At 41.3% G+C, this 24,760-nt stretch overlaps 1 protein-coding gene and 1 long non-coding RNA gene across 4 annotated transcripts in view; one reads left to right on the top strand and one right to left on the bottom strand.

The window, feature by feature from the left end:
- Positions 1–24,760, bottom strand: part of LOC116506138 (A-kinase anchor protein 2-like) — a 161,327-nt gene that overhangs the window by 98,710 nt on the left and 37,857 nt on the right. Inside the window, exon 2 of one of the 3 annotated variants that reach the window (XM_032213795.1) lies at positions 7,037–7,098. Coding sequence is in view for 2 of the 3 variants with exons in the window: in XM_032213793.1 (XP_032069684.1) it covers positions 7,037–7,117 (81 nt within the window). In the remaining variant the exon portion in view is untranslated. Of the gene's footprint in view, positions 1–7,036; positions 7,237–24,760 lie in introns of those variants that run through there. The other 2 variants (XM_032213793.1, XM_032213792.1) reach the window with 2 other exon arrangements.
- The window catches only part of LOC116506143, a 53,021-nt gene that overhangs the window by 5,508 nt on the left and 22,753 nt on the right, over positions 1–24,760 (top strand). The window lies entirely within an intron of this gene.

Below are 24,760 nucleotides of genomic sequence, written 5' to 3'. Positions count from 1 at the left end.
CCTGTGGCACGTGTGCCATAGGTTCGCCATCAGGATTCTAGGCAAACAAAGTCAGCCTTATGGAATAAGATCCAGTTTTCACTTAGTCCCGTTTCTCCTTAACTCAGCAACTAGCTTCTCCTCCAGAAATCTCCAGTTCTTACCTCAGAGCACTTTAGCAATAGCAATAATTATTATCCAATTGCACGCACATTCCATGTGTGTGTAATCACACTTAGCCAAATAAAGTTATTGTGTTCTGTTCTATTCTATTCTATTCTATTCTATTCTACTCTACTCTATTCTATTCTGTCCCATCCCATTAATTGCACTTGGACAAATACCATTCTATTCTATTCTATTCTATTCTATTCTATTCTACTCTATTCTATTCTGTCCCATCCCATTAATTGCACTTGGACAAATACCATTCTATTCTATTCTATTCTATTCTATTCTATTCTATTCTATTCTATTCTATTCTATCCTATCCTATCCTATCCTATCCTATCCTATCCTATCCTATCCTATCCCATCCCATCCCATTAATAGCACTTGGACTTAAATACCATTCCATCACCAGGATCGAACTGTATGCTGTAGGCAGAGTTAGCCTGCAATACTGCATTCTAACCACTGTGCCACCAGAGCTCTTTAAAGAGCTTGTACTCAGTTTCTTAAAAAGCAAGCAAGCCCTCACACTTCACTGGTAAAAATAAAGATTTCTATACATTACAATTTTTAATATCTTTGTTCTTATATTCATAAGGAAACTTTAAGTTATTGTATTTTAAAAAAAATCAAATCTTAATATCACTTTGCTTATGCAGAATGTAATGCAAATTTGATATTTTGGAGATCTTAAGGAACATTGCCTTACAGACATAAACAATGCAGATCTGATATTGCTTTGGTTACATTTAAACATAATTAAAATGTGATGTGGTTAACACAATGACTCCCCAGTCATGTATTTGATATTAGGGATGCGCAATAGTTTGAGGAGAGTTGAACTGTTTCAGACAAAATCCCAGCTGTTCAAAAAATGGCGTTTAGCCCTGGAGCCTTAGTTGTTTTAATCTCTGCTCTACATCATGATTATTTATTTATTTGGGCAATGACAAAATAAATAGGCAAAGGACTGTAAGATTGATTGATAATACTGCATGAAACATCAATTTCCATGTTTTTAGTCAGAAGTAACTTTTATAAGAACAAAAATAATATTCCTTTTGCTTTCATTGGTAAAGAGCCCGTTTAAACCTTCATGGGAAATACATATCCTTTTAACACGAATTTATCTAATCTAGCATTCAATGTGCAGGTAGTATCATCATGACAGTTTATGACTGCTAAACTTATGCTTAATGATTATACTAACTTTTACAGGACTCTGAATTTTACAAAACCTGAAGATCAGTGATTGGGGAGCGTGACCGCCCTTAATTAAAAAAAAGCTAAACTGCCAGCCCTGTAAAATGGATGGACTGCAGCAGTTTTACCAACTTAATATCTTCCACATGTTTTGAGACCATGCCCCCTCCCTTGCTGACAGGGATTTTAAGTAGTTGCAATCCCAACAACTGCAGAATATCAGATTGAAGAAGACTCTAGCTTTAAGCATGTGTCTTACATATGTATAAAGTATTTAGAATGCAGGAAATAATCATATGGTATCTATATATAAGAACTTTTTATCTGTATCTTCCCCGTTTCTTCTGATCTTTCACAGAAACAGATTTGATTTCTTTACTGGAAATGAAAGATCAGTAAACACACAAATAAAGTTACTTTAGTTTCTTGTAATTGAGTATTGGCAAGAACCAATGGCCAAAATATAAATTAATATACATCCTAATTGAGAAGGCAAAACAGAAGAAGTTACTAAACCATGAAAAATATTTAACCCTTTCCTCTTTGTACTTCAGCTCATGCAATCTTCCAGAAATGGAAGCTGGACTATTGCTAAAAGCTTAAAAAGGAAATGGCCCAAATCTAAATATACATGAGGGGATTGAGCAGCTAAGCAATAGTAACTGAAATCCTTCCTTTTGTCAACTGCCTTTATGAAGGAACTCAATGACCTTTTAAAAAGAGCAGAGGGACCTGGTAATCTGCTTATTAGTCTGTTGGAATGCAGGGTAAAGATACCAGTCATCTTCTGACTATCATTCCAAGATTATTCATGGACATTTTTTGCCTTAAGAACTTAAAGATTTGGCTATCACCGAGTTCTTTCAGGGATAAATGTACAGGTAAGGTGGAGGAAGATGTGGTTGATCTCCAATTCTCAGTATATCCAGACAGCACTGTGAGTAATGGAGAAAATGAAGAATTGATTTTCCCCACAATTCACTGTTCAGCAACATCTGGACAGAGTTCAGCCATATCTGGACAGCTGAGGAGTCCTTACACTATCTACAGAAAAATCTAAACCTTTTTTTGCTGTTTATATAGATATATGAAAGACAAGAAAACAAGATGCAGGGGGCATTTAAGTAAGACTCAGTGAGGATAATAATGTAAGACGTTGTATGACACAGTTCCTATGTAAAACGAGTAATTTTAACAATAAAATTATTCCATTACCTTGGGCTATCCCATCCAATCAGGAAGTGATGTTGCAGATCTGTCAATTAAAGAATTCCAAGTGGTGGAGTCTAGGAAGAGAGTTGTCTCTGTCATTGTCCCTACCCTATGTAATATTCCTCCCCCCAGAGGTGAGGCAGGACCAAATATCCCTGGCCTTCCAAAAAGGAATATAACATGGTTTTGCAGCCTTGAATGGGATCCTAGAGGAACACACAAATGTGGGGCTGGTTGGAGCCCTGAGAGCCCTCCTCTGCTTTTTAAGCTAATTTTTTTCAGGATTTAATCCTAATTGCCTCTTTTTAAATTCTACATTTTTTAAAAAAATTCTTATGTGCTGTTTTATATACTTTAACATTTTATTGTACATCAACAAGCATCCTTCTCTGAAGGGGATAGGAGAGTAAAAAAAATGTGAAAAATAAATAAATAAAAATAGAATCAAGTAATCAAATCACCACTAAAAAGACTTAAAAATTTAAACAAGAAAAATATCAGAGCAGATATCAGAACTATGGAAGGATCTTAGTAACAAGTAGAACCCCATAAGATAAAGGTAAAGGTTCCCCTCACACATATGTGCTAGTTGTTCCCAACTCTAGGGGGCAGTGCTCATCTCCATTTCAAAGCTGAAGAGCCAGCACTGTCCAAAGTCGTCTCTGTGGTCATGTGGCCGGCATGGCTAAATGCCAAAGGTGCACAGAACACTGTTACCTTTCCACCAAAGGTGGTCTCCATTTTTCTACTTGCATTTTTATGTGCTTTCGAACTGCTAGGTTGGCAGAAGCTGAGACAAATAACGGGAGCTCAGTCCATTACACTAAGGTGACCAGACATCCCGCTTTTGGCGGGACACCCCCGATTTTTGATGCATTTTCCCGCGTCCCGCCCGCTTTTTTAAAAGGCACGCTTTTTTTGGCGCTTGCAGCTCCCGCCCATCAGCTGCTGGGCTGGCTCATCGTTCTGTTCTATGCTACCTACAAATTTAAGCCAGCCCAGCCTGCCGCTCACTGATTTGATTGGCTGGACTCCAGCCAATCAGTGAGCTGGCCAACCAGCTCACTGATTGGCTGGACTCCTTAGCTGAGGACGCATGTGCGAGTCTCCATTTTATTTTGTCTTTCTTGTTGGGGTTGCAGCTGCGTTTACTGGTGGTGAGTAAAATAAATCATGTTTTGTAAAAATTTTTACTCGGGAGTAAATTTTACTCCCGAGTAAAAATTTTACTCGGGAGTAAAATTTACTCCCGAGTAAAAATTTTACTCGGGAGTAAAAAGCGGCTGCCGGTCGCGCAGAGAACTTCCACGTGGTTCCATCCAGACTTGCCGCCCTTGCTGGCTGTGAACTCCTCAAAGCCAAAGGGGGAGAAGGCAGGGGGCTGTCTCCTCCTCCCAGCCCAGCAAACAGTCCGTTTTTCAGCCGTGCAGACAACTTCCACGTGGCTCTCGCAGCCCAGCAGAAGCATTTTTTCGGGGGAGGGCTCTGCCTTAAGCAAGAATTGCATTAAAATAAAGACCAGAGCAACAGGTATTTCCTTATTTGCCTGGAGACAAATAATTCCTAGGGATACTTGCCATGTTCTTTCATCACCATGACGATCTTATTTTTTGGAGCTAAATGTATTTTTCCAGTTTGAATTGGGCATAATCTTTTTTTATTGATCCACTGTCAGGAAGAGGGATTATAATTTAAAACAGATGATTTCAGTGGCATCTTTTTTATTAATTTAAATTTCTTTCCGTTCTCCATACCCATCTTCTTGTATCAAATAATAGCTGTGGATTCATTGGTATTAAGTGTATATGTTTGAAGCAGTGCAGGAAATCTTGAAAACTTATGAATTTCTCTCCCCTCTGTGGCATTAGGCCTTAGTATCTGATTTGCTATATAACTTAGCAGTAGTTATTAGCACTCTTGGTGAATGATTCCCTTTTCTCAAATTATCTTGAACAATAGTTTGCAATCTTTTCATATCTTGCATCCAGCTTTTTAAATTTATTATTAAATAATTTGTATTCTATCAGGGGCTTTCAGCAGTTTACAGCAACAAAAATGCCAAATAAAATTATATTATTATAAAATCATTGTAACAATTCCACAAAAACAATAAAAAGAAAATCCAGTGATAAAACCATATTAAATCCCAATGGCTCTAGAAGACAGAATAATTTGTACAGCCTTCCTGAATGGACAGCAGGTTAGGGCTCCCTGCTCTGGAGGAGGTTTCCAAAGGATGGGCACCAGCTGAAACCTTCCTCCTGAGAAAGCCCTACCTTTGTCATGAATGGGATTACAGGGCCTCCCCAGAAGATATTTAAAGCTCTGGTAAGATAGCTTTGAGGGGGGTGGTCTTTAAATATTTGGACTTTAAGCTGATTTTGGAACATCTGTAAATTTGAAAGCACAAAAAATGCTATTGGCTTGTTTCCAGATGAGTCATTTACTGTAAGGAGTATAGGCTCAATGTATTTTAAAATAATATTTTATTTATTGTGCATATGATTTTTTAAAATAGTGGTATTCTGTGTTGATTCTTTTTTTAAATTGTCTTAGACTATTTAAAAAAAGATTCTATCCAAAATAAATTGAAACAAGCCATTTTTAAAATTTCTATGCACAATACTTTGAAATGGACTCAGGAGTCATGATTGACACTGAGTGAATTTGCACTTTTAATAATCAGGAAGATACAATGGCATTGAAAAAAGTGACTGATGACCATTTTTCACACTTAGCGACCATTTTCACACTTAGCGACCGTTGTGGCATCCTCATGGTTACGCGATCAAAATGTTGATGTTTGGCAACGGATTCGTATTTCTGATGATAGTTTGAAATGGTGACAGTATAAATTATTGCTGGTGTAATACTTAACAATGGTTTTTAAGGATTTCTTTTATTTATAGAATACCTTTTTTATTATTTTGGGGGGGATTTTTACTTTTAAATTGTTTATAAAATGTATTTACTACAAGAAATGTTCCTTTTTGCAAATGTGATCTTTGCAAATCTTTGTGATGCAATATGTTCAGACCAGGTTTATGTGTCTCAAAGTGGCTGCTATTCTATGGGCAGGCCAGGTTGGTGCAAGGCAGCTTTGCCAGATTTGGTGTGTTTCACCCTCATTGAATTTTATATCGTATAAAGAATGGAAGGAGGAAGGAAGAGAAAAAAGGAGGAAGGGAGTGAGTGAGGAAAGAAGAGGATGGAAGGAGGGAGGAAGGAAGGAAGAGAGGGAAAGAGCAGAAGACAGATAAGGTGAAGGTAGATAAGCAAGAGGAATGAAGGAAGAAGTGAGGAGTCTCGAGGAGGGGGAAAACATTTCGTGACCAAAGTTACAATGGCATTGAAAAAAGTGACTGATGACCATTTTTCACACTTAGCGACCGTTGAGACCATTTTTCACACTTAGCGACCGTTGCGACCATTTTTCACACTTAGCGACCGTTGCAGCATCCTCATGGTCACGTGATCAAAATTTTGTTTGGCAACAGATTCGTATTTATGCTGGTTTCAGTGTCCTGGGGTGACCTTTTGACAAAAAAATTTTTTTTAATCAAGCCCCCCCCCCCCCCCCCCGCCCGGTCAAGGGTGTCCCTCTTTTCCAATCTGAAAATCTGGTCACCTTACATTACACAGCACTAGGGATTCAAACTGCCGAACTGCTGACCTATCCAATTGACAAGCTCAGTGTCTTAACCACTGAGCCACCATGTCTACCAAGATTACCCAAAGACCAGCCAACAGGTGTGTTTAAGTCTTTGTTTCTGTTTTCATTAAAATTCAAAGCTAATTTATTTTATTTATTATATATTTATTCAATTTCTATAGCTGCCTATCTCAACCCAATTGTCTTGTCAAGTTGTATCTGCAAGTCTTTTGCCAAGTGAAACAAAGAGTTCATTAAGGGTTAAGTGTTTGAAGACCTACATTTATTGCTGAGCCCGGATGATAAATTGGATAACAATTTAAAAGTTTCAGTTGAAACTCACTCATCTCTTCAGCAACTTGGATAGATTAAAGAGGAAAGCAACCATATAAAACAGCGGTCCCCAACTTTTCTAGCTTGGTGGCCTTTTCTGTGTTTGTGTGTGTGTGTGTGGTGCATGTGGACACACCCAGTTCCACTTGTGTGAGTGGCGCATGTGCCCTCCACTCATGCGAATGGAACTCCATGTGCAAGTGCATGTGTCCGCTCATGTAAGCAGCACTTCACGCATATGCGCTTGCCATTTCCCCTCAGCCTGGTTTCGAACAGGCCATGGCCCAGTAGTAGGCCGCAGCCTGGGTGCTGGGAACCCTTGATATAAAACATGATTCACAAGCAGTCTCTTGTTTTTGCCTGTTCAAATCACAATTCTATCTTAGACCAAAGTACAGAATAAAAATAATCGCACAGAGCACCAACAGCAACCAATCATTTGGGTAAATACATGCATAGGCTGATGTGTAAAATCGTATCACTCACCAAAGCTGTTGCTTTCACCTGAGGGTTTTCATTGGTATTTTCAGACCACACGACAAATCTCTCTGTGAAGAAATACAGCATTTTTTAAAAAAGTTCTATCCACAGATCAGAGTTTTTAAGTCAAAGGAGACTCCTGGGTTTTGAGCAAACAAATACATGAGTTTGGATATGGTGAATTAAACTGTCTATTATAAATTGGGTTTAATGGATTTAATAATTTTATGTAAAATCAGTCAAAACTAAACTAAATTAATTAAATCCTTTCTATATGATAACCGTGTAGTGTTTTGAATTTAATTCCAGAAAGATGATTTGAATGAAGCAAAGGGGTGTGGGAATAGAGTAACTCTTTGCAACTCTTTAAAGCAACTGCATCTTTTTCAATGATCACACAATACTTTCCACAGCTGTCCTATAACTACAGGAAACACAGCTACCTTAAACATTCACAGCAGGTTATCTTCCAACTTCCACATGCTCTTCAACACCTTTCCTGATCTGACTCTAGGGCACAGCCCTAGTTCATATTACTACTTACCATATATTATGACTAAAATCAATAGTGGAGATTTAAGAAAAGCTGTTCCAATTTGAATAACAATAATTTAATAGTAGCAACAACAACAATAAAATAAGGACAACTTTGATTCAAATGCTACACTGGTTTAGCTTAACTACAAGAATTTTGGCTTGCATGTTTCTCAAAGAGCAGTAAGTCTGTTTCTTCATCCAAGGAAATCTGAAATCTGCCAAATATTTGCACTGTGACAGCTGACCCCTATTTTAAGAAGCTAAACAAATGTGTGTGGGGGGAGGGGGGGCTAATAATCTTCAGGAGGGTGTTGCACTACAACTCTTCCCAGAAGCCCCCACCAGCATAACCAAATATAAGGAATGTCTCAAACTGCCCCCAGTACCATCAAAATACAGGTTCCATTAACAAATGGGAAGTCAGTTTCTTTTGCTTTTCCACAAGCTCATACGAATTTTCTTTACCTTGTTTTGTACACATATAAATTCTGAAATATCTTAAATGTTCCAAATAAAGAATAAGCAACCTACAAGGGATTATCAATTTCCATATTATGTTGGTGATATTTATTGATCAGGTGACAAAAATAAAAGATTTTTAGTGTAAAAAAATAATAGACTTGCAGAAGCCTCAGTTACTGCTATTATTGTGGTGTTTTTCCTCCTATAATTCTGTAAACCAAATTAATGTGCCATCTGGGTCATAGGCAAAGCCATCACATGTCTTACATTTCTAATAATTTGGGCCTAGAAGACATTTTAATATATGAACACCAACTGCATCTAACACAAGGGTAAAGAATGCCAAGTCAGGCTAAGCAATTTTTAAAAACCCCTGGGTATTCCAGAACATGGCAACATTTCAAGCACGCTACATTCAAAACTGTAGGCAAAATGAGCACTGGTCCATGTTGCTCATGCTAATTTCATTTATCTTTTGTATGGTTTATTCAGCAACGCATAAGGCCTTCTTAGGCTACTATCAGTAGTCTCTAGCTGAACATCTTTAGATCCTCCCTGGATTCCCTGACATTGAGCGCATTGCTGACCCACTGGTTTCCTTCGACTCATTAAGGATTTCAGCTGTGAGCAGTACTTTAAATGGCTGATAGACAGCAACAATTAGGGAGAGAGTACAGAATAGAAACAACACTGAAGTCTCTCAGCTCAAAGGCAAAGGGAGGGCAGAGAAACACAGTTACTGGGTGGATTTCATCCAGCTAGGTCTTGATGTAGAGGAGAATGGAGATGTTGCAGAGAATGGATATAGCACAGGTGGTCCAACCTTTTTGGTTTGTCTTGAACGCACTGAGTGAAGAATTGTGTTGGACTGCATATAAACATATATAATATAGTTAACGTATATAAATCACACAATAATATTAAAGTTTACAATCTTGTGGGGCTGCATTACTAGTTGTGCTGGGCTGCATGCTGCCTATAGAGATGTAGCCTTGAAGGAGGAATGCAAGAACTGCAAAGTAAATAAAAATTCAGTTCTGAGAAAGAGGAAGGAGTAAAAAAGAAACTCTTGATTTTGTTTGAGATGAGAGGGGGCAGAGGAAAATTCTGATAGGTTTCCAAGTTATGATTTCCTATAACAATAGAGTAGAAATCCAATAATCCCTGCAGAGTCTGTTTTTTCAAATAGCTTACCTCAAGGAAGGTTACCTTTGGCCTGAGAGCAGCCAAAAGAAGTTTAGCTATTGGTTAAGGTAGGAAGCTCACTAGATTTAACCACATGCTTCTAGAAATGCAACTTTAAATAAATAAGAATGTAAATCAAGAGACTTGTGTGCACTTTATTAATAACTAGCTGATAATCTGGTGTTGCCTCGGTATTTATTTATAGGGGGAAAATGTCTGGACCAAACATAATTTCTAATGTTGGATTTTCCCCCTTATCAGAGGGAGCCCCCTTGTGGAGTACTGTGAACTGTTACCATGGCAACTCCACTGTGCTGTACAGTAGAAGCCATTTTAAGGCACAACTCACTGTATCTTAACAGAACACACACCCCGAGGGGTGTTAGGGGTGTCTTAACCCCACAGTATTTTTTTCCAGAGGGTAAGTCATCTGTGTACCAAGTTTGGTTGAAATTCCTCAAGGCATTCCAGAGTTATGCTGGAACATACACACAAACAGTCATATATATTCATATATATGAATAAGAAGAAGATATAAGATAAGATGTAGCAGAAAGAAACAACATAAAATAATACATTTCTCAGCTTCACTATTGTATCAAGTGATCTCCAGCCAGTTGACCTTGTCTAGATTTTGAAATTAAGGTGCTTCTGCTTTGATAAGAGTATTAGAGTACTAAGGTATTAAGAATAGACAGAAGAACTTGAAAATATATCTCAGAAGAAGGATAAACAAACTATTGTCAAGAAAGCTACATGGACAGTTCTACGAACTGACTGGACATCAGACTTATGCCCAAAGAAATGTAATTTTATTTGGCAATTGTTTGAAAATTTGCATCATGGTAAGAATTCAAATATTCTGTTGCCCAACAGAAATGAAAGAAAGGGCTTCCATGTTTAAGGTTGATGCTTTTCAAAATATTTGATTTTGGATACTTCTGTTTCATCAAATGAAGCACCAACCAGAGAAGGATTACTTTGGCAGATGGACAAGGCAGGTTCTAACTCTTAATATCAAGATTGTTGAAGGCGCATTGATGAAGATGTCAAAAGCCTTTAATGAAATAGTACTAAAGTCAACTTTATGATGTTTTTTCAGTTTAGCAGCTGGGGAAGGCTCCTTAATTTGAAATTCAAAGCTTAAACTGAAAAACGGAACCCGGTGAAATAAAAATTAAGTGATTTTGCAGGTTCTCCTGTGTGCTGCTTGGGGAATCCAATCATGGGTTAACTTTGTTAACTGAGTATGTAAATTTTGACCACGCCTCCTCTGACTGGACCAAGTCAGTTTTTTTACTCAGTCCAGCCTAACGAGATGCATCTCAATTTTCTCTTGACTAATCGACAAAATTATCACCTTTTCTTTGGATTCTGCAGTCAATAATGAGGTTTTTCAACTGATTTATTGTTATTGGAGGGGGAGACGGCAGTTCGCTGCTAGCCCAAACCCTCCCGTCATCGATTTCCTGCCTGGGAGCGGAGGCTGCGAGACCTTCTGGCCCATCAAGCCGGGTCACAGCGGCGGCGCTCCCGAGCACGGATTGAGGGATATGTTCCTCGTTTGCTATTACGTGCGTTCTGGGGCGGTGCACCACCCTGCGCCATTGTCACGCTGGGAGCGACCCACCTGTGCGGCGCGGTCCATTCCCAGGCTCGTTTTCCCTTGCCGCGGGGAGTTTTTACTTAAGCGAAGCTGCAGCCGAGCAGGGCTTGCAAGCTTGCTGGCCTTTGGCGGTTGTTTGCTGCGTTAGCGGTTTGAAATTTGCGCCTTCTGCGATGGCCACCATTTTGGTTTGAGGCTCTGCGCATGCGCCAGAAACAGATGGAGGAGGCGTGGCGTGTACATTCATGCCCAGGCGTCGGTGTCATTCCGAGGGCTCTCCCTTTTCCCTCACTTGCGGCTGCTGAGGAGGTCGTCTCAGCGCAGCTTCTGCCTTCACGTGGCGCCTTGTGCAGTGGAGTAAATTCGTATCTCAATTGCTACATGAGGTTGAGCTTTTTCAAATCCTATTGTGGCCATGGCAGACCAGTCTGTTCCAAAGGGTACTATTGAGCCCATTTGTGAGCCCCGTTCCCCTGGTGAGGGAGGGACTAGTCCAAGGCCCGGCAGGGCCGCTACTAGGGCTTCCAGTCATAGACCCCAGGCCTCATCTGCCATTCGGGACAAGTCCCATAAGCGCAAGGCCAAGGCCAAGGCAACATCTAAAACTTCGGGGGCGCCTAGTTGCTCACCCCCGGTCCTGGTTCCACAGCGTGCTTCTCCAGTGCGCATTTCTGAACAAGGTTGGTCCCCTGATATCCACCTGCCCCGGGTACCCCTTTCTGCGGAAGGGGTTTTGGGGCCCCAATCCCCTCCAGTCATTTCGGAAGTCAGTGTGGCTTCGGCTCACTCGCCCCCACGTGCAGGGCCTTCTGCTACTTTCACCCCTACAGCTGCAGGCCTCAGGCCGTTGGAAGGCCAGGAGTTGGGCCTTCCCCCTGATTTTTACCAAATGTTATCTGCAGCTATTTCTAGAGGTGTGGATGCAGAGCTGCTTCGTAGGACCCAGGTGCCTAGGTTCACTGTGGCCCAGCCTGGTCCTGATCCCCAACCAGTGCAGGGGGATTCATCTATTCTGCAGACAGACCCTCCTTCACCCAGGCACTCAGTCTATAATGAGGAATCGGCCTTAGTGGAGGAAGGTGAGGTTATAGACAGGGAATTTTCTGATGATGAAGGTTTGTCCCTGGACCAACCTACTGCCCCTGGCCTATTCCGGCATTCTCTATTTAAGTCCTTATTTTACAAGGCTAAAACCACCACCCACATGGGGGAGGCTGCTTCTAAGGATAGCACAGCCGTGGGGTTGGATGCAACTGAACGCCTCTTTGCTGAACAAGTGGCTTTGCAGGATGTTATTCCCTCGCCCAAGCTTTTTCTGGATCTGATTCAAAAGCAGTGGGATCAACCGACCGCGGTTACCCCACCCAGCAATGGGGATAGGAAATTGTACACTTCTACTCCAGAGTTAGAAGGCCTTCTTCAGTTCTCCACCGTAGATACTCCTATTGCGGCCCTCGCCTCTCCAGCATTGATTCCATCAGAAATTTCGGAGGGTTTGAAGGCAGAGGACCGTAAGGCCGAGACAGTCATTCGCATGACCCATCAGGCTGCAGCCTGGTCTCTGCGCTCAGCTACGGCAGCGTCCTTCTTTAATAGGACTTCTTTGGTCTGGCTTAAGCAATTGCAGGGTAGGCTTGCCCCAGAGGAAATGCGCCTTCACCAAGATATTACCAAATTGATGGCAGCCTTGGAATTTGCTGCGGATGCCACTCTTAGTGCTGCCAAATTCGCCTCACGTGCTGTAGTCTCTAACGTGGCTTCCCAGCATTTGCTGTGGCTCCGCCATTGGCAAGCGGATGTCAAGTCCAAGTGGCTCCTTGCGTCCACGCCCTTTAAGGGTGGGGCCTTGTTCGGGTCTGTTCTAGATCCCATTCTCATTGAGGCCAGGGATAAGTGTAAGGTCCTCCCTTCCACCGCTGGCCGTGCCAATAGGAGACAACAGACTTATAATAGGCGACAGCCCTTTCGGGCTGGGACTCCAGATTCGCCCCTGCTCCCTATGTTCCACACTACAACAGGGGTTTTTCCCAGTCCCAGGATCGCGGCCAGGATCGTGCGGGGGCCAGGGATAGGGGTCGCCAGCAGAACCAGGCACAGCCTCAGGCTAGGAGGCCATTTTGTAGAGGTGGAAACCGGTCCTTTCGGAGGTACTGGTGACTCACAAGGGGAGGAAACCATTGGAGGACATCTCCTGGCCTTCGCTCATCAGTGGGCGGAGATCACGTCCGACGCCTGGGCTCTTCAGGTCATGAGGCTGGGCCTCACTCTAGAATTTCTCTCCATTCCCCCAAGGCGTTTCATCAAGTGCCCCGTACCCAGGTGCCCGACAAAACAGTGCCTCATGGATGCCGAAATTCATTACCTTCTCACCATCAGGGCTGTAGAGCAGGTTCCAAGGGGTCAGGAAGGGCTAGGATTTTATTCCATCTTGTTCCTTTTGCCCAAGAACTCGGGGGCATGGCGGGCCATCCTAGATTTGAAAAGGCTCAATCGGTACATCAAGTACCAAAAATTCAAAATGCAATCTCTCAAAAGCATATTGGCCTCCATCTGCCAAGGCGACATGATGACATCAGTCGATATCAAAGAGGCGTACCTCCACGTGCCCATCCATCCGGCACATTGGAAATTCCTACATTTCCAGTTCAATGGCCGTCACTTTCAGTACTGGGCCTTACTTTTCGGCCTGTCGTTGGCCCCGCGCACATTCACCAAACTCCTGGCAGTCGTCGCGGCTTCACTTCGCTCGGTCCCAATACGAGTGAATTGTTATTTGTACGACATCTTGGTGCTGTCCCCGTCTCAGAACCAGGCCCTACAAGATCTGCAGATCATGATGGACTCACTACGCGGTCATGGTTTCGTCCTCAACCTCCCCAAGAGCCACTTGCAGCCAACCACATCGCTGCTTCACTTGGGGACCATCATCAATTCAGTGACGTGCGAGGTCTCCCTGTCTCCGGAGAGGTGGCTGAGCATCCAGCACCTGACAAGTCAGGTACTATCCCAGAGGCTCTTGCCGTTGGCTACGCTGTCCAAATTGCTGGGAAAGATGATCTCTTGTATCAACGTAGTTCCCTGGGCCCGGTTCCATGCATGCCCACTTCAATGGTTCCTGCTTCCCTTCCAGAGGGCGCACACCAGCCACTCCCAGACCAAGGTTCGGCTCCTACACAAGCCTCTCAGATCCCTTCATTGGTGGACGTCTTCCAAGCTCCTCCAAGGGTGCCTCTTCAAGGAACCGGACCACATCAAAGTTACAACGGATGCCAGCCTGTTTGGATGGGGGGCCCATGCCCTGGACCAGGTGGCTCAGGGACACTGGTCGAGTCAGGAACTGTCAAACAGCATAAATTGGCTGGAGCTATGCGCCACCCGCCTGGCCCTCCTGGAGTTCCGGGACATTGTATTCACACAACCACGTGTTGGTCTTAACCGACAATATTGCTTCCAAGGCAGAAGAAGGCGGGGCTTAGCAGTGAGAAGACGGACTTTCAGGCATTTCCTGAATGACCATCTATACCGGAGTCTTTTTTGGAGGATTCGTTTGAATCTAAGCTGTCCCGTAGAGACAGTGACGTGGGGGGAACTCCAGTGGTCCCAGAGATGTTCGCAAAATCTCTGGGAACCTAAGGAAAGCCTTCCTAATCCAGTGACTTCCGGATCGGCTCGATGCCGACTGCAACTGCAAAGGCCCAGAGAGAGAGCTGAATATGAACATGTCGTTTGATGTGAGTTTTAAATCCTTTTTTCTTGTTGGAAAGAGAACACTCTAAATTTGGAAACTTAGTTTAAAATAAGGCTGATAAGTGAGAAAAGCGGTGGTGATAAATGTTTGCCATTTGGAAGTTTATTTTTCTGTTCCTTTTTTTTAATTCCTGGAAGCCGGGCTGGACTTTCCTGTAATTTGAATCGGCTTTTTGCGTTCCTTCTCTTTGTTGTCGATACCTTTAACTTTGAATCGAATGGGGCACTAAATCTCAAACTTAAAGTGCTTTGAAGATCTGTTTTTTTTTGTTTTTGTTTTTCTTCGTTGCCTTTTAGCCCTTTTGATGTTTTTTTTTAACAATTAGTAATTAACAAACGCCACGACGGACTAAAACAAGCTGTAAACTACAAACTACAAGCCAACACTGCCATCTTGCGGACTCGAACTTTGTTATTAAAATCCCCCCTGTAATGCATTTGATTTACGTGTTTACGCAGCTGGGAACCTGTGAGATAAAACAGCAAAGCTGAGAGTGACCTTGGAGAGACTCTTATCTTAGGGGGGGGGAAAAAGAGTCCGGAAAAAATCATTTGTTTTAGCTTGTTGGCATCCTTTCATCTCCCAACACCATTCTCATATTTCCGGCTGTGGAGACATTGACATTGAGTTTTTCTTTTTTGATCATCACCATCGACCTTTTGATCTTTTACTTTTTTTTTTCTTTTCTGTTTTGATTATTCTTTTTAACCTTTGGATCACCTCTTGACTATTTACATTTTTTCTGCTTCTTTCTTTTCTCACTTGTAACTGAAGCACCCCTTCTCCCCCTTTTGGAGGGGGGGTGTCTTCCTTTTCTTTTTTACTATTTCATATTCTCTTATTTATATATTTTATTGCATTCTTACTGCATTTCATCTTTGAAACAAAAAAGTTTCCTTTTCTTTCCTTCCTTTTCTCTCCCTTCTCTCTTTTCCTTCCCTTTCTCTTTTCCCCCTTTTCTTATCTCCCCCCCCTTTCCTCTGTGTAATTTATGTACTTAATCCACCATACTTATAACCCTCCACCCTCTAATACTAATTGGCTATGAGTAGAAAAGCAGCTGCCTCTGGCTTTACATCAACCCCTGCCCCCTCACCTGCGGGAGGCCAGAGGACAACACAGACGATGTCCCATCAGGAAAAAGAGAAGGAAGCCAACTTTGAAACACTTATACAAATGATGCAGAAAATGCAAGCAGGAAACGATACCCTTGTAAAAAAAATGGAGGCAATGGAACAACAAAACCAAAGCATAGTGCAAAAAGTTGATAATATGGAAGGAAAAGTAGAAAGTATACACAACTGGATGCTGAAATACGAAAATAGGATTCAAAAAATTGAAAATAAGATTCAAGAAGGAGAGAAGAAAACTGAAAAGCTAGAGATCAGACTAAGTGATGTAGAAAGAGAGAGCAGTGGAATATTAAGATGGGAGATGGACAGGTCTGAATTTTTTTTAAGATTTCAAAACATAGAAGAAGAAAAAGGAGAGGACTTAGTTCAGATAATTTCAAATATTTTGATAGATGTTCTGGGGATGTCCCAGGACCAAATAAAAGAAACAATTGATGAGACTTTTAGAGTATACACAAGATATGCAATGAGAAATGCTCTTCCAAGGGAAGTGCATGTAAGATTTACTAAGAAAACAATTAAATCACAAATCTTACAGAAAATGAGAGATAGAAAATTAGAATATAAAGGTAAGGAGATTGTAGTACTCAAACAAATTCCAAGAGAGGTGAGAGAGAGGAGAAGAGAATATCAATTTCTGACCAAAGTATTGATAAAAAAAGGTGTTAACTACAGATGGCTCATACCGGAAGGTTTATTATGTACTTGGCAAGGACAAAGACACAGGATAGATACAACTGAGAAGGCAGAAGCTTTCTACAAAGAATACTTTAGAGAAACGGCGGAGAAAGCTGGGAAAGACGATGCAGTGATACAAATACTGGAACCACCTGTAACCGCGACCGAAAAAATAGAAGGAGCAGTAGGTGGAAGTGAGAAAGAAGGGCAGACAGGGAATGGGAGCCGCAAAGAAAAACGAGAACCTAGATCCACTAGAGCGATAAACCCTGTATATAAAGTATAAACATGGAAGAAAGAAAAATGATTACAATTAACATTAATGGACTCAATTCGGTAACCAAAAGGAAGAAAGTATTCCATAAATTAGAGAAATTACAACTTGACATAATCTGTCTGCAAGAAGTACATATTCAAAAGAAATATGAACATTTACTAACTCAACCAAAGCTTGGGAAAATGTTTTCATCATTGGCAAATTGTAAGAAAAGAGGAGTGGTCTTCTATATTAAAGGCAACATCCCAACAAAAGTAGTATACGCAGAGGAAGAGGGAAGAATTTTGATGGTGGAAATTATGGATACCAAAAAGACACTCCTAATTGGAATCTACGCCCCCAATGAAAAACAAGATGAATTCTACAAAAAACTACACAAAAAAGTTTTGGAACTAGACTATGCTGATATTTGTATGATGGGAGACTTTAATGGCATTGTGAATCAAAATATGGACTATAAAACACATAAAACAAAAAAATTAAATAGGAAGCCTCTGCCGAAATCTTTTTTTAGGATGACAGATGAACTAAATTTAAAAGATATATGGAGAGAAAGAAACGCTAAAAAAGAACAATATACCTTCTACTCAAATAGACATTCTTCACTCTCTAGAATAGATATGATATGGGTCTCAGCGGAGTTGAGCTCCAACATAAAAGAAATTGAGATTGAAGCAAGTACCTGGGCGGACCACAATCCAATTTTAATTAAATGGAAAGGCCAAAGGGCAAGATCTAGATGGACACTAAATAACACTATATTGAAAGAAAAAGAGTTTGTACAAAAAATGGAAAAAGAGCTAGTCCTTTTTTTAAAGAAAATAGGAAAGAAGATACGTCGTTGCAGAATCTCTGGGACACAATGAAGGCTGTTATCAGAGGTTTGACAATAGATTACACAAGGAAGAGAAACTCAAAAAAAAGACAAATGCATAAAGCTTTAGACAATGACTATGAAATACTTGAAAGAGACCTACAGAGAGCACCACAAAAAAAAAGATGTTAAAATAAAAATGGACATAATTAAACACAAAATGGACCTATTAGAAAAGGAAGAACTGGCACAAAAAATTAGAGGTGCCAAACAGAATTATTTTGAAAATGCGAACAAACCAGGCAGGTGGTTAGCATATAAGATGAAAAAAGAGAGAGAAACAAAGAAAATACTTCAACTAAGAGATAAACAAGGAGAAATTCAATATGGAAATACCGAAAAAAAATATATTATACATGACTACTACGTTAAACTCTATGAACAAGAGAAGGTGGAGGAGGGACGAGTCAAAAAGTATTTACAAGATGCCAATCTCCCCCAGGTACCAGATGAAACTAGAACAATGTTAGAAAGAAAAATAACAATGATGGAACTAACAGAGGCACTTAAAAAACAAAATAATGGGAAAGCCCCAGGACCAGATGGCCTACCCGTGGAATTCTACAGAACATTTGAAGAAATATTGACCCTCCCACTCCTACAAGTCATGAATGAAGTGATGACTGAGAACCAAATACCGAAGTCATGGTCAGAAGCGTATATCACATTACTACCCAAGGAAGAGACTGATTTAACACAAATCAAGAATTATAGACCAATTTCTTTATTAAACTCAGACTACAAGCTATTTGCATCTATACTAGCTGAGAGACTTAAAAAATACTTAAATGGCTTCATCCATTCAGATCAAAATGGCTTTTTACCTAAAAGACAAATCAAAGACAATATGAGAATAATTTTGAATACCTTGGAATACTATGAGGCCCACCCAGAAAAACAATTGGCACTGATGTTCCTCGATGCGCAGAAGGCCTTTGATAATGTGAATTGGCAGTTTATGTTTTTGCAACTGGAGCAGATGAACTTTGGCAAGAAATTCACTCAAAGTATACGAACGATATACCAGAAACAAGCAGCAAAGATAATGGTAAATGGAGAACTAACAGAACCGATTGAAATAAAGAGAGGTACAAGACAAGGCTGCCCACTATCACCGCTACTCTTTGTCCTAACACTAGAGGTCTTAAATAGAAAGATCAGAGAAGAAGAAGAAATAAGAGGAATGAAAATTAAGAGAGAAGAGTATAAACTGCAAGCGTTCGCAGACTTAGTTTTCATTCTTGAAGATCCATTAGAAACCGCACCCAAATTGTTAGAAAGAATAGAGGAATATGGAGAAGTAGCAGGCTTGAAAATAAACAAAGATAAAACAAAGATCATGACAAAGAATATCCCAGCTACACAAAAGGAACAGTTGTCAGAAATGTTGCAGATTCAAAACACAAGTAAGATTAAATATTTGGGGATACATTTATCACCTAGATGTAGCACTCTTAAAGAGGATAATTATACCAGATTAAAACGACAAATAGCAATCGATTTGGAGAAATGGGAAAACTTGCATTTATCAATGATGGGAAGAATTTCCACAATTAAAATGAACATTCTACCTAGAATTCTATATCTGTTTCAGATAATCCCAATTAGACTGGGTAAGGTTTTTTTTCTAGACTTAAATAAAATAGTTTTGAAATTTATTTGGCAAGGGAAAAAAGCTAGAATAAAGCTTAAATTACTACAAGATGTTAGATCAAGAGGAGGTTTTGTTTTACCCGATTGGGAGCTATACTATCAGGCAGCAAACCTGATGTGGATTAAGGAGTGGATATCATTAAAAAACTCTAGATTATTGAACGTAGAAGGTCACGATTTGCTGTTGGGATGGCATGCTTTCTTATGGTATAAGGGAACTAAACCACATGGTTATTTTAGAAGACATTATATAAGGGAGGCGTTGTTGTTAAATTGGGAAAAGATTAAAAAATTACATTATTTAAAAATTCCAGTCTGGACATCAACAATTGAAGCATTCTCGTATCCGATAATACATAAAAAGGAACAAACAGTTAGATATATAGAATTATTGAATACAGAGGGTGAGCTCAAATCTAGTCAAGAGTTGAAGCAAGAAGGGATGGAAATGAACTGGTATTCATATGTACAGATACAGATATAATGAAGATAGAAAAACTAAAGGTCTCTATAATAAAATGACTGAGCTAGACAAAATTCTAACAGGTACCGATGAAAAAGTAATTAAAAAACTATATGGATATTTATTGGAGTTTAAATTGCATGAAGAACAAGTTAAAGAAACTATGATTGCTTGGGGGAAAAATTTTAAGTATGGGATTGATTTAGAGAATTGGCAGAAATTGTGGTCTCAAAATTATAAAATGACAATGTCTACTGCATATAGAGAAAACTTGTATAAGATGTTTTACAGGTGGCATCTACCCCCGACCAGAATTGCAAGAATGTTCAAGAATAAATCAGAAAAGTGTTGGAAATGTCACCAGATACCAGGTCCACATGTGGTGGACTTGCACTGAAGCCAAAAGATACTGGACTAAAATCCACATGTGGTTGGAGAAAATGATACACAAACAAATAGACTTTAAACCAGAGGTCTTTTTATTGGGAATTTTACCAGAAACCTACAACAAAGACTTAAAATATTTGATTGTAAATGTGTTAACAGCAGCCAGAATTGTATTTTCAAAAAACTGGAAAAATGAAACAATACCAAAAGAGGAAGAAATCATTCGGAAAATAATGGACTGTGCCGAAATGAGTAAATTGACATTTGAAATTAGAGAGCAAGAGGATGAACAATTTTATAAGATATGGGACTTGTTTTATCAATGGCTAAGGGAAAAAAAAACAAAATTTTGGAAATGAAAAATGATACACTTATGCCTTAATTGGAAAAAGTAAATGATGATATAATTATGCTGTGAAATAATTCAACAATGATATAAGGATGTACTAATATAAGGTCTGGTGATATAATGTATAAGGTTAAGAACTTATTATAATGATATTTCGCTGCTGATAAGGCAATTCTAATAGGGGAACAAATGAAAACTGGTATATATAGGCAGCGATGCCTTGTTGAACAATGAAGGAATAAGATCTCTGTTTGAAGGTATGAAATGCAAGATTAACAATGAATAGAAGTATATTCTCTGGGGGAAAACAATGCTAATGTTAACTGAATATATATTGTAGAAGGAAAATGAGACCTTTAGTTACATTAGAGGGAATATCTGAGATGGTAAACATTATTTGAAGATGTAGATGTTAAAACAACCGTAATCAAACGACATGCTGCATGTGATGATGGTTTTTTTTTTGTTCTTTTTTTTTTTCCCTTTCCTTCTTGGACCCTTTTTTGTCCTTTTTGGCCTCCCCCCCTCCCCCTACCCTTTTTTTTCTCTCTCTTGTTTTATTTTGTTGTTTTTTGTTTTTTAAACCCTAGCTTATTGTGGTGCTTATTAAATAGACAATAGAGAGATACGGGATGTATAAACTTAGTAGGGATGCACCTGTGATTAAACGACATATGTGAAGATGGGTTTCCCCTCCCCCCCTTTTTTTCCATCCTCTCCCTTTCCCATTGTTGTCTGTGTAATAAAAAAATAAAATAAAAAAAAATATTGCTTCCAAGGCCCATGTCAACCGCCAGGGGGCACTCACTCCAAGGCGCTGATGCTGGAGGCAGAGATGTTACATCATTGGGCGGAGACCAACCTATTGTCACTCCGAGCGGAGCACATCTCGGGTATGGCCAATACACAGGCGGACTGGCTGAGCAGGGCCACCGTGGATCAAGTGGAGTGGCAACTCCACCCCAACCTCTTCCGGGAACTCTCTTGCCAGTTTGGCCACCCTGAGGTGAATCTGTTTGCGCAGCCGCACAACACGCAACTCCCACGCTTTTACACCAGGTACCAGACTCCCGGGCGGAGAGGGTGGATGCTCTACGCAGTCCATTGCAGGCCGGCCTCCTTTACGCCCTTTCCCTTCTACTGATCCTTCCGTCAGTCATCCAGAAGATCTTGACAGAACAGGCGGAAGTACTGCTCCCATGTGGTCCAGACGACCCTGGTACGCAGACCTCGTGCACCTGTCGGTGTCATGCCCATGGAGGATTCCAGACGACCAGATCCAGTTCAACCAGGGGGCTCTCATCCACCCGAACTCCCAGCTCCTGCAGTTAGCCATGTGGCACATGAGCGGGCTATTCTGACCGGCCTCCACTACTCAAGTAAGGTTATTGACACTAGCCAGGCGGCCCGATGACCATCCACTACTCGTATTTACGAGGCCACCTGGCAAGCTTTCTGTAGGTGGTGCCGCCGCACCGGGACCGACCCCATCAAGGCTTCAGTACCTCAAGTTTTAGACTTTCTGCAATCGGGACTCGATAAGGGCCTAGGGCCCAACACGCTTCGCCGACAGGCCACAGCATTATCCACGGTGATTGGAGGTGGTCAGGGCCGTTCCTTGTCCCAGCACTCACGGGTCTAGTCTTTCCTGAAAGGTGCGGCTAATCTGAGGCCTCCGACAGTGCATCGTTACCCTACCTGGGACTTGACCTTGGTGCTCAGGGCGCTCACATCTGCCCCATTCGAGCCCATCCACTCCATCAGCCTTTGGTTACTGATGCTTAAGACGGTGTTCCTGGTGGCCATTACATCGGCCAGGAGGGTGTCGGAGTTGGCAGCACTCTCTGTTCATGCGGATCTCTGCATTTTCCATCCTAACAGAGTTGTGCTCCGCTTCGACCCTGCCTTCGTTCCGAAGGTCAATACGATGTTCCACAGGGCTCAGGAGCTCGTCCTCCCGGACTTTTGTCCACATCCTTCCCATCCTCAGGAATGCCAGTGGCATCATTTGGATGTTCATAGGATCTCCGACGTTATGTGAAGCGCACGGTGTCGTTCAGAAGGTCGGAGGCGCTGTTTGTTTCCTTCCAACCATTGTCCATGGGACAGAAGGTGTCCTCGCACACTATCGGCCAATGGTTGAAGGTGTGCATTGCGCTGGCATACGACAGCCATTCCCGACCGGTTCCCAGACATATTACTCCTCATTCTACCAGGAGTGCAGCCACCACGGCAGCCTGGGGTACACAAGCTTCAGTGGAAGAGATTTGCAGGGCGGCTATGTGGTCGTCGCCTTTGCCATTTATTAGACACTACAAGGTTGATGTGTATGCCTCGGCTGAGGCCTCTTTGGGCGGAGAGTGTTGCAAAGGGTTCTCTCTTCTGCAGAGGATCCTGACCAGCCTAGCTCCCGCACTGGGACTTAATTGCTTTGGCGTGTCCCATGATTGGATTCCCCAAGCAGCACACAGGAGAACGACCGTTGACTTACCTGAATGGTCCTTTTATGTGTGCTGCAAGGGGAATCCAAACCTGCCCGCAGTTTCGGCTGGCCAGGGCTCCATCTTGACTCTGACTCTATGTTTGACCTGCCCTTTTTTCCTTGACTGGACTACTCTGGACATGACTTGCTTACCTGTTCTGGCTACGGCCATGAGTGACATTGACATACTTCTTTCAACGGCTGACTTCGTGCAAAACTGACTTGGTCCAGTCAGAGGAGGCGTGGTCAAAATTTACATACTCAGTCTCTAGGCTAATGGATGAAGTTAACCCATGATTGGATTCCCCTCGCAGCACACATAGAAGGACCGTTCAGGTAAGTCAACGGTCGATTTTGTTATATGAATATTTCTTGAAGCAAATGAAAACTAAGACTTGCTGAGCTGGATGAAGACAATAGTCTCTCTAGCTCAGCATCTTTCTCCCAGGGTGACCAATCAGGTGCTTATATAAGCAAGATACAAACAAAATAGCACCTTTCTGTTACCTTAGCAACTGGTCCTGACAAGCCTAATACTTCCAAAGAAAATATATGAAGTTTGAAGTTTGAAGTTTCATTTTATTTATATGCCGCCCTATTCCCTAAAAGGGACTCAGGGCGGCAAACAACTCCAACGGGAAGGGGAACATGCAATACAAAATAGACATTTAAAATAACCAACAACCACACCTGTCGAGAGGGAAAGGGAGCTCATCAACCCCAGGCCTGCCAGCACAGCCAGGTCTTAACGGCTTTTTGGAAGGCCTGGAGAGAGGTGAGGGTCCGAATCTCCGCGGGGAGTTCGTTCCAAAGGGCCGGAGCTGCAACAGAGAAGGCCCTCCCCCGGGTCGTAGCCAGATGGCATTGGCTGGTGGATGGAACCCGGAGCAGGCTGACCCTGTGTGATCTAATGGGTCTTTGGGAGGTAATTGGCAGCAGGCGGTCTCTCTTTAGTATCTTATGATACTAAAGGAAATATCTGGTTATGCCCCTTGATAGATTTATGTTCATATTATTTCTCCAATCTTCTCTCAAAGCCATCCAGACTGATTGACTAACTGTTGTAACAGCAAAACTGGTGCAAAAATGGAGTTAAGAAATACATTAGTCCTCGATTTATGACCACACTTGAATCCAAAATGTCTGTTGCTAAGTGAGACATTTGTTTAGTGAATTTTGTCCCATTTTACAACCTTTCTTGCCACCGTTAAGTGAATCACTGCAGTTGTTAAATTGATGAGACCATTAGTAAGTGAATGTGGCTTCTCCAATGACTTTGCTTGTCAGAAGGTTGCAAAAGGTGATCACATGACCCCAGGACACTGTAATCCATCATAAATATGAATCAAGCATCTGAATTTTGATCACCTGACCATGGGAATGCTGCAAATGCTGAAAGCATGAAAAACGGTCATAAGTCACTTTTTTCAGTGCCATAATAAGTTTGGTCACTAAATGAACTGTTGCAAGTTGAGGACTACCTGTATTTAGAGGATTATGCAAAACTTTGCGTCAAGATACTATACCTCTAAAAAGCAAAGTAAAACTGTCCGTCACTAAGCATGGCTCGAAGTTCCTTTTTGAGATTCTTTTCCATCACTTCAATACTCTTCGGTCACCTCTTCTCCTAGAGATGCTGAAGGAGGCTCATGGCAGGACATCAAGTGCCATGGCAAGATCGATCATGTCAGCACAGTGCCTCAACAAGATGGATGGTGTTTGGCTAAAGGGCCTTAGGAAAGTCAAGCATAGTCACCTCCTATTGGTCAAATATTTCACCCTGAACTTTCTATCATTCAGCTTAACTGGATGAACCTATTTTTAGTTATTCTTTGTTTCTTATTTTTCTGAATCTACTAGATTCAGTTTGTTGAATTTCACTTTTTTTAAAAAATA

This window comes from Thamnophis elegans, chromosome 3, assembly GCF_009769535.1.
Source record: "Thamnophis elegans isolate rThaEle1 chromosome 3, rThaEle1.pri, whole genome shotgun sequence".
Taxonomy (NCBI): Eukaryota; Metazoa; Chordata; class Lepidosauria; order Squamata; family Colubridae; genus Thamnophis; species Thamnophis elegans.
The sequence above is the reverse complement of the archived record's forward strand: the minus strand, read 5'-3'. Positions and strand labels throughout refer to the sequence as shown.